The following is a 10000-nucleotide window of genomic DNA, read 5'->3' as shown; positions in this document are numbered from 1 at the left end:
CGAGAGAGAGAGAGACAGAGACAGAGACAGAGACAGGGACGAGAGAGAGAGAGACAGAGAGACAGAGACAGAGAAACAGAAAGAAAGACAGGGGGGAAGGGAATTACAAAGACGATAAGACAAGCAGAGAAGGAGATAAGGGACATGTTTTATGGGAGTTTTACTACTTGATGAGAAAACTAAAATCACTCGCTCTTCCCCTCCCCCTCTCATTTCTTTTGTTTATGTAGAGAGCCTCCACTAATGACACCGGGTGTGACATCCATAACACCCTCGCCACAGGAGCCCCCGGCCACCATTATCCAATAAAAAAATAGCAACAACAATAACAAAAACAAAAACAATCCCAAAACACAGGACACTAACTCCGGATTATACAGTCTCAGCAAAGGGCTCTCAGCGGTCCAATGTGTTCAGATTGGCCTTCCCTTCTTCACACTCACCAGGAAGAAGAAGAAGAGGCATTACCATAAAGCCATAGCTGTTGTGAATTTATCATTTCGTGGTGAAATGAGAAAGTCGGAAGCATGATTGCCCCTGATTAGATAAAGGACTTCAAGATGACAAAGTTGGACCCCTCTTATCCACACAAATGTAAAATATTAAGTCAGGAATACTTGATAACTGCCGATGCAGATGCAGTTCATTCGTCATGAGTTTGTGAGAGGGCAACAGACATTTTGATAATGGGTCAAAGACGTCCAAAATGGCATTGTCATTCAGTGTAACGGATACCTTCTGCTGACTGTAACGGTAAAAAAACATGATTTCAAGTTTCAAGTGAATGGATGACAGTCGAGGCTTTCATGAATTCACTGGAAAAAAAATAAAATAAAAAGAGTCATGTTTTTTACAGTTACAGTCAGCAGAAGGTATCCGTTACACTGAATGACAATGCCATTTTGAACGTATTTGACCCTAATGAACACTGAAAAAATGTTAGACACTGGACCTTTAAATGCATCATAGGTAACAGTAATTAAGTGGTGTGGAAAGGTAATGGATCCTCTGGCACTGGCAAGTCAAGTGGTTGACAAGTTGACAAATTAATATGGAAGTTGGAGCCCTCGTTCATATACAATATGTACAATTCAATGGCAATAGGAAACTTGAAATTGGCAAAGGTACCTGAAATATACCTGAACAATATTCATTCAATCACTCATCACATAATTCAGAATGAACAAGAGACAAGACAAATTTTGACAAAGAACACCTCAAAAGTGTTACGCACTACACCTCTAAGTTGACCATGGGTCATGATAACTTGGCGTGGGAAGGCATTGGGTCACCTGGTGTTGGCGGAGGTCTTGACGGGGTGGGCCTTGAGCTCCCACAGCATGACCCTGCCGTCGCTCACCACCAGGGCGGCGCGGTTCTCGTTGACCGGGCAGATGACCATGCGGTACGGACGCACCGTCTTGGTGACGCGGATAGCATCGCACTGAGAACGCAGGTCATACACCAACTCCTGAGCACTCTCTCCGCCCTCTATTGGGGAAATAGAGAGAGAGAGAGAGAGAGAGAGAGAGAGAGAGAGAGAGAGAGAAAGAAAGAGAGAGTATGTGTGTGGGTGAGAGGACACATTCAATCACTCAAAGGTTCTTGTTTACGATTATGGCATGTCTGTTTGTTACATGGTGTACCTTGTACATACTATATGTAATTTTTTACTTTTCTAACTTTGCATCGCTCACTTGGTAGCGCGTCTGCCACCCCTGCAAGGCATTCTGAGTTTGAGGGCCTCAAGAGGAACGCAAGAGGACATCGAGTTACACTGGTGCTGTGACTGTATATTTTTTTACAAAGACATCTTTTGAGAAGTCAAAAGTATCTTCTTGAATAACAATCAAATTGAAAGAGGGCATATGAAGAGAGAGTGAGGAGACAGAAAAAGGTTGAGATGGACAGATGAGAGAGAGGAAAGGAAGACCGAGAAAGAAAGGCTGTGCGAAAAGACTGAGGTCTGGGGCTAATTGAGACGCATCACCAGGCGCAACCTTTTACTGGAGGCGACGTGAGAGTGTAAAGAGAGACGAGCTGAGAAGGCTGTCTGTCTGTCTCTCTGTCTGTCTGTCTGTCTCCCGGTCGGTAAACACAATCAGTATTTCATCTGCATCAGCACAAGCCAGAGAGGCCCTCTGTCTGCATCACCAAGAGAGCCAGAGGGCACGACTGGGTACCGCAGCAGCAGCAACAGCCCCTGCCAGGTGTCACCTCGCCCTGGGGGCCATGAGGGAGTAGTGGGGGGACCCAAGGGAACCCCAGCTGTCTGGGAGTCAGGGAAGCTGACAGGAGGGGGGAACACAAAGGGGTCAGTTGTCCCATGACCAGGAAAAGGGAGGGCCCAGAATTGGTCGTCATTACATTACATGTTTTGGGCTACGGGGCCTTAAAGCTGACTTTGTTCCGGGCCCAGCAAAAGCTGTCAGCAGCCCTGCTGGGAGTCAGAGCACAAGGAGATGAGATGAGTGATGGGATGAGCTTGAGGCGAAGAGTGACTCGGGGATTTTAAAAAACATCCACAAACTCACTATTTATGGCTCGGTCTAATAGACCAGCGCTTACTGATTGGCTCATAGAATGTACATTAATTCCATCAAACCGTTTAACTACAGGGCAACTGTAGGTAGTTCTAAAGTTCAAGCATAAAGTTTAAGCACCGTGTCAGACCAAAGGCCCATAGATTAGAAATGAGCCTTTGGACTGCTGCTTTTCTTTTTGACTTTTTTTAACAACAGGCTTCATGAAATTATTTCCAACTGTAAATATTTCATGGTGCAATTTAAATCCTACTCCATGAAGTTGATGTCAACTGAATTCCTGAGTGTGGAGACCTTGCCAGAAGCGATAGGGTATCCTTCAAGGTGTGCGTTTGATGGAATGTATCAACTTGCCTAAAATGTGAATAGTAAGTTATTATTGGGGACTAATTTCATAAACTGCACAGCTCTGCAGCTGCTATGCGTCATGTACACTATTGCACCACATAGCGAGAGTTACGTTGGCAGATTAACTATATAGTGCAGCATCTGGTATATTAGTTACAGAATGTATTCTTGATCCAGTACGCGGTATAAGTAAGTATGCAGTAAGTCAGTGATAATGGCCGACGAGATGAAGGGAGATGATCTAAATATGACCTTGGCAGACTAGCAGGTTTACTGCCGGTAAGACGTGCAGTACATGCCCATTGACTTAGAATATAATGTACGCTCTGCTTTACATCCGAGTCATCTTTGATTAAAAGTCAATTTTATCCTTTTTGCTTTTTTAAAATGAATTTCAAATGAGCTTGTTCACTTGGGAATGTCTGAGCACAAGGAATTCCATTAGCGGTAATGACTCAAGTCACAATCCAGCACATGACAATAAATCTCAAAAACTTGAGTCATTAGCTCCGTGACTTGAGTCCCATTACGTGATTCCATGGAGATTTACAAATGTTTGCTTAATCAGGCAAATAGCAAGCACGTTACTGCTCTATAGCTTCTTTGCTTACATCGGGCTTGAATAAAGTTAATCAACTTTTCAACTACCGGACAGTAATGTGATTACACTTAAACATTTGATCTTAAAAATAATCATTAAAAAAATGTTCAAATTTTGTCTACAGTCATTACCCAGCCCTACTTCCCAGCTGCCCTCTCTCACATCAATTTCCTGTAACTGCACTTTCCTATTAAATAAAACAGCAGAAAGGTCAGAAATGCAATTAAGATGTTAACATTTTTTATTACACCATTAATAATGAAAAAAGTGAAAAAAAGATGTTACGATAGTAGAATAACAACATCCCGCATAAAAATGCTATCACTGCAGTAGTGCCACTGGGTATAGGCTCATCAGTGATACTGGCATGATACTTCTGTGAGGTTAACTATTCGTTCATTATATGACTGACTCATTTATTTAATAACAGACGCAAGTTTGCATGTGATATTTCGATGGAAAACTTCTGGCCATCTTTTTCATGGTGTCACAGAGTTTTTGTGACATGTTTTTCATCTCGCTGTTTGACACCGTGTCCTAACTGCCGGAGATGGAACCTACTGAAAGCAACAAAATCTGTTGCATTCCCTTATTTTCTGTTGGGCTGTCCTAATTGAACGCAACAAAGTCAAAGCGTCGTGTTGCACATGTGACATCATAAAAGTTATTTTGCCAGGCAGTCCATTTCTATTTAGAAAACGTTGTGTTGAGGACTTGGGGTGCGCACACATAATGTCACAATAGTACAATCTACGGATTCAATATGGACACTTCACTTGCATTCATGTGTGACTTTTTCGTCGACGTGTCAGATTAACACAACAGTCTTTTTCCATGTCTGTGATGGCATTAAGCATGGTGTTGTGCTGGTTGCTGTTGGGAAGGAGAGGGGATGTTATGTGTCATCTGACCTGTGCTCTGTCCTGCCTCATCTGAAGAGGGCGTGGTGGTGGAGCGACACACCCGCAGAGTGATGCAGCCGTTCTCATGCAGGCAGTAGAGAGCGTCCCTCTGGGCACACGGCACCGCCTACACACACACATTCACACACACAAACACACACACACACACGACAAGATGCATGGGAGAGTGAATACATGTGCAGAGTGTGAGTGTGTGTGTGTGTGTGTGTGTGTGTGTGTGTGTGTGTGTGTGTGTGTGTGTGTGTGTGTGTGTGTGTGTGTGTGTGTGTGTGTGTGTGTGTGTGTGTGTGTGTGTGTGTGTGTGTGTGTGTGTGTGTGTGTCTGTGTGTCTGTGTGTCTGTGTGTCTGTGTGTCTGTGTGTGTGTAAATCCCATTATATTCACATGGTGTGTGTGGGGGTTCTGCTTAGTATGGTGCAGGAATGTAATAAATGTGTCCCCAGTGCCCCCATTAAAGGTGAAGACTTCATGTAGCACCCCCACAGAGAGAGAGAGAGAGAGAGAGAGAGAGAGAGAGAGAGAGAGAGAGAGAGAGAGAGAGAGCTGAGCTGAGCATGATGGAGCATCACTGCAAGGCCGTGGCCTGTGTGCACTACAAAAGTGGCATGAATCAATGCTCAATACATCTTTTAGTAATTTATGGCGTGCGTGTATCGTGTGAAAGAGAGAACGTGCGCGTGTCTGTGTGTGTGCGCATGTGCGTGTTTGTGTGTGCGCGTGTGTGTGTGTGCGTATGTGTGCTTGTGTGTGTGTGTGTGTGGGGCTGGCAGTCTCTCTGCTCTCCCACGGTCGGAGCTGGTGGTTTCAGTGGCGGGCCTTGCAGCTGCATCATCAGTCATGCAAATTGTCGGCGTGACAAGCGCTTTATAACACTCAGGGCACGCCGCGAGGCCACAAGGAGACACCAGGGAAGGCAAAGAGCTTCTCTCTCTCTCTTTCTCTCTCCATCTTTCTCTCTCTCTCTCTTTCTCTCTCTCTCTTTCTCTCTCCATCTTTCTCTCTCTCTCTCCCTCTTTCTCTCTCTCTCTCTCTCTCTCTCTCTCTCTCTCTCTCATACACACACACACACGGAAACAAACAAAAACGCACAAACACAAACTCACTCACGCAGGCTGTCATATTATGTAAATAAATCGACATTTGGGGAGACAACACACAAAATGAAAACAGACAAGCCAAATCCTCGCACACCATCACAACAGCGGTTTTGTCGGGCCACACAATGCACTTGACTGAAAAGTATTCTCATCCTGCTTTACATTTTGGCTGCTCACATCCCCACTTTGCTTCTTTGTATGACTAGTGTGCTACCAGATAATTAACATGTGGTAGAAAACTTATCCTTATTGCAAAAAAAATTGTCAAAGTTCCTCTTTATCTTTTCACTGTTGAATACAGTGGCGGAAACAATGAGGCTTCTCCTCTCAAGATCAAACCTTTCGATATGAAGCTAGGCAAGAAGCCAAAGCTATTACGACCACCACCAGATGTTATTTCTGATAAAAGCACACCGGCCGGTGTTCTATTACTTTTACACGGCTGTTCAAAAAATGCTGCCAGCCTGGAGCTGTAGTCGACCATCAATTGCGGGCAGTTTGATTCAGAAGCTTCAAAACACTTGCCACAAGCTCAAAACAATCCTCATTTCTATCTCTTCCCTTAAAGCAACATTGCACCACATCTGGAAAAACAGTATGTTCATTTCCCTCCTCCCGTGCACTGTGCAGTATTTTTTTAGCAGTTTCTTTACATGCTGCCCATTCACAAATGCTACCTTTTTCACGAATACTTACCACCACCATCAAATTCTAAGTATTCATTATGACTGTGAAAATTCCACTTTTCCTACATGAATAGATGGATCTTCTCCAAGCCCAGCATTTTGAATTTCCAGAAATAGACATTTTAGCCGCAAAATGTACTGTACTTTCGTCATTAGAAGGAAATACTAGTTTGTTATTTGGTAAATATCCATGAAAAGATCAAATTTGGCAATATTCAGTAGTTTCAATGAACAGCATAGTTGCAATACCTACTCTGACATCCATCCTACATAGCGCCACCAAAGAGTGCCCATTCGAGTAAGATACTTCAGGCTCTTACTTTTCCGGGATCCATGTGACGTCGGGTGAACGCCCCATTAGGAGACCTTTGGCTAGGAGACCTTGTGGTTGAGAATAAATAGAATTCTCTTTCCGCTATAGATGGTGGTAGCGCACATTTTATGCAAGCCACCACCAACCACCACAGAAAGAGAAGAAGGATGGGACAACTTGAGCTCACTCTTTTGCATTGAGTGGGCGGAGTTACAACTTATCTTACTCTAATAGACGCTCTTTGCTAGTACACCTTTAAATAATTGAGTTTTACCTTCCTCTGATCTTCCAGCCATTCTCTGCTGATATTACTCCTAGGTTCCAAGCTACCATGACAACATTGAACCGAATCGTTGATTGAGTCCTGCTAGCTGCTAATTGGACCCATTCAGTTCAATGAAGCTAGCTGGACCCAATCAGTTCAATGAAGCTAGCTGGACCCATTCAGTTCAATGATATATGTGCAAGGTTGAAGGTAAAAACAACTCTTCACCACACCAAAAGATGGCTAGATGCAGAAATGTATCCGGTCAACTGGCAGTCCCTTAGTTCAAAAAAACTGCTCTACGCTCTTTTAAATTTTGTGTTACAAACAAAAAAAAGTGCTACAAACACATATCACTAAATTGTACTGTAGCTTCTGACACCAGGTTGTCCATCATTCTGGTATGTCTCATTAAAACATTATTCACACAACATCCAAAGACGGCTAGATGCAGATCTGCCAGCTGGCATCGGCAGTGTCCGCTGGATCAAAAGACTACTCTGTGTTCCTTTAAATTACAATCAGCTGATGAAAAAAAACGAAAACAACAAACAACACTGGATATGTAAAACGTCCAACACCAGGTTGCCCATCCATATCGTGAAACATCACATTAAAACATTATTCAACAACCACATCAAAAGTCTGCTAGATGCGGAAATTCAGCCTGCCAGCTGGCATGAGCTGCGGTGCTGTGGCGTGTGGCGTGCATCCCCTCCGGTACAGTACCTGTATGAAGGGCACGCCAGAGCGCTCGATGGCCACCACCCCCACGGTCTGGCTGAGCTCCAGGTCCAGGATGAGGATCTCTCGCGGGTACAGCAGCAGCATGTGGTTCCTCTTGGAGGGCAGGTAGGACAGCTGCAGGCAATCGTTCAGGGTCACCGCCTCTGCACTGCAGCCACAAGAGATATTACACTATCAACAATGATAAGGTGCATGAACACACTGGTGCACACAATAATCGTTACAAGAACACAAAGGCACACAATCACCCGCAAAACCCAAACGCACACACGTACTGTAGGTAAGCAAACACACACACACACACACGTGCATGGACACACACGCACGCACGCACGCACGCACGCACGCACGCACGCACGCACGCACGCACGCACGCACGCACGCACGCACGCACGCACGCACGCACGCACGCACGCACGCACACACACACACACACACACACACACACACACACACACACACACACACACACACACACACACACACACACACACACACACACACACACGTTTTAGAGTCTCATCACACAACTCACACTATATGATTCTCTGGGTACACAGATTAAAATACAAGTTGGCTGTTGTTTTCAATTTCGGAGGAGGATTATGGAAGAAGACAAAAAAGCAATGTTACATGGTGAACACTGGCATACTACTGGGACATCCTGAATGCTCCTCAAGACTACTGATTTGCAGCCTAACTCAATCCCTTATATAAACATTCACTCTGCAATCAATCAAAAAACAATCTTGTTTTAATTAGAGATGCACCGGATCCTGATTTTTAGGATCCTGCCGGATACCGGATCCACTGCTTAAGATCCTGCCGGATCCGGAACCGGATACCGGATCCTACGAAAGGGTTGAAACACATAGCCAACTCGCACACGTGGGCCCTTTTTATTACGTTGGTGCAAACTATTTTTAAGACTCATTGGCTTACTGCCACACTGCCTTCAATGGCCGCTTCCAAAGGGCTTTCACTCCATGCAGCGATTGGGGTTGTGAAAGACTGACTGAAAAGCCTAGGCTACATAAAAAGTAGAGATGCCCCAGATCCTGATTTTTAGGTAACTGCCGGATACCGGATCCACTGCTTGAGATCCTGCCGGATCCGGATAGTCTGAAAAACCCAATTATCCTGCCGGATCCGGAACCGGATCTTGGATCCTGTACATCTCTAGTTTTAATCAAATATTGCATTAATGAGATTAACAGAACAAAAATGTCTCAAATTATCTTACATTTGATTGCTTTGTTTGCCCTAAATATTGCTTTGTCTGCCCATAATATTGTGAATAACTGCCTGATAACTACCCATTATATTTCTAACTATGGGCCCTTGTGTACTGAAAATGTTCTAACTGATCACCTTTGACAAGACAACGTTATAGGATAACGCAAAATACTACCAGTGTGTCAACCTAATCTGAAGAATGACCCATAGCTGCCAACAGGCAGAGCAAAGAAAATAATATAATAATTCTGAACTTCCTTTGACGGATTGAACAAATATACTCAGAAGCCAGTCAAGCCTGTCAAGACAAGCCGGGTAAGAGTTAAATGCACTGAGGATGAGTTAGGCCTGACAACATTCATATTTTAGCCTCCATCACAAGGAATCGTACCATCTGACAGACACCCAGTCAACACAGCACTATGTATGCTATAATTTCGTGTACGATGAGCGACGTGCAGATACACACAACTTAACTTTAATACAACTTTAACACAACACATAACTTTAATAATAAAGTTTTAGAAACCGGTAGTCTTCATCAGAAGGAATTGTACAATCTGACAGACAGCCAATCCATAGAGAATTATGTATAGTGTGCAGTGCTACCCTTTCAGCATTATGAGTATGCTGTAATTTGTTGTACATTGAGTGATGTGTGACATAACGCACAACTTTATTACACATCAGCTTTGAAATCAGGTAAGAGGCCGTTGTATTCTCCTGAAATTCATCTCCAACATGGTCTGGGGAATGTCAGGATGGGGTGCGAATGAGTTCTCACAGACGGGATATAATCTGAACACTTGTGATTTGTTGAATTAGTCACCCGCATCCAGACAGGCGGCGTGAGAATAATACGCTGTAATTTTTGCAAGGCGTTGCAACCGCCAGCCAGCGCCTTCCCTGCAATGTCTTGCAAAAAAAAAAGACGAAGAGGAATCATAGCGACTCAGCCTAGCATGGCAAATAAAAGAATGAGAAAGTGGCACGGTATAAAAATGACAATAAATCACAGCATAGCCGTCAGGCTCCGGCACCTTTATAGGCCAATGACAATCACGGTCGGGGCCGTGATTGCAAGCAGGATACTGGCGCTCCTGGGCAAATTTAAAGGGCTTCTCCGAACAGGATCATCCTTCCGATGAAGAAAAAGGAAAAAAAGTGACACGTTTTGCGACAGAAAACCCAATAGCGAGGAGCCTGACCGAATTAAGGGAGCCGTCATCATGACAAATGAGC

At 44.1% G+C, this 10000-nt stretch overlaps 1 protein-coding gene across 2 annotated transcripts in view; it reads right to left on the bottom strand.

Moving 5' to 3' along the window:
* wdr11 (WD repeat domain 11) overlaps window positions 1–10000 on the bottom strand; it is a 127500-nt gene that overhangs the window by 98573 nt on the left and 18927 nt on the right. For both annotated transcript variants that reach the window (XM_063191172.1, XM_063191173.1), the window contains exons 6-8: window positions 7505–7670; window positions 4404–4521; window positions 1293–1491 (exon numbers count right to left, since the gene is read on the bottom strand). In XM_063191172.1, coding sequence (XP_063047242.1) covers window positions 1293–1491; window positions 4404–4521; window positions 7505–7670 — 483 coding nt within the window. The remainder of the gene's footprint in view (window positions 1–1292; window positions 1492–4403; window positions 4522–7504; window positions 7671–10000) is intronic.

Source organism: Engraulis encrasicolus, chromosome 24 (assembly GCF_034702125.1).
Source record: "Engraulis encrasicolus isolate BLACKSEA-1 chromosome 24, IST_EnEncr_1.0, whole genome shotgun sequence".
NCBI lineage: Eukaryota > Metazoa > Chordata > Actinopteri > Clupeiformes > Engraulidae > Engraulis > Engraulis encrasicolus.
The sequence above is the reverse complement of the archived record's forward strand: the minus strand, read 5'-3'. Positions and strand labels throughout refer to the sequence as shown.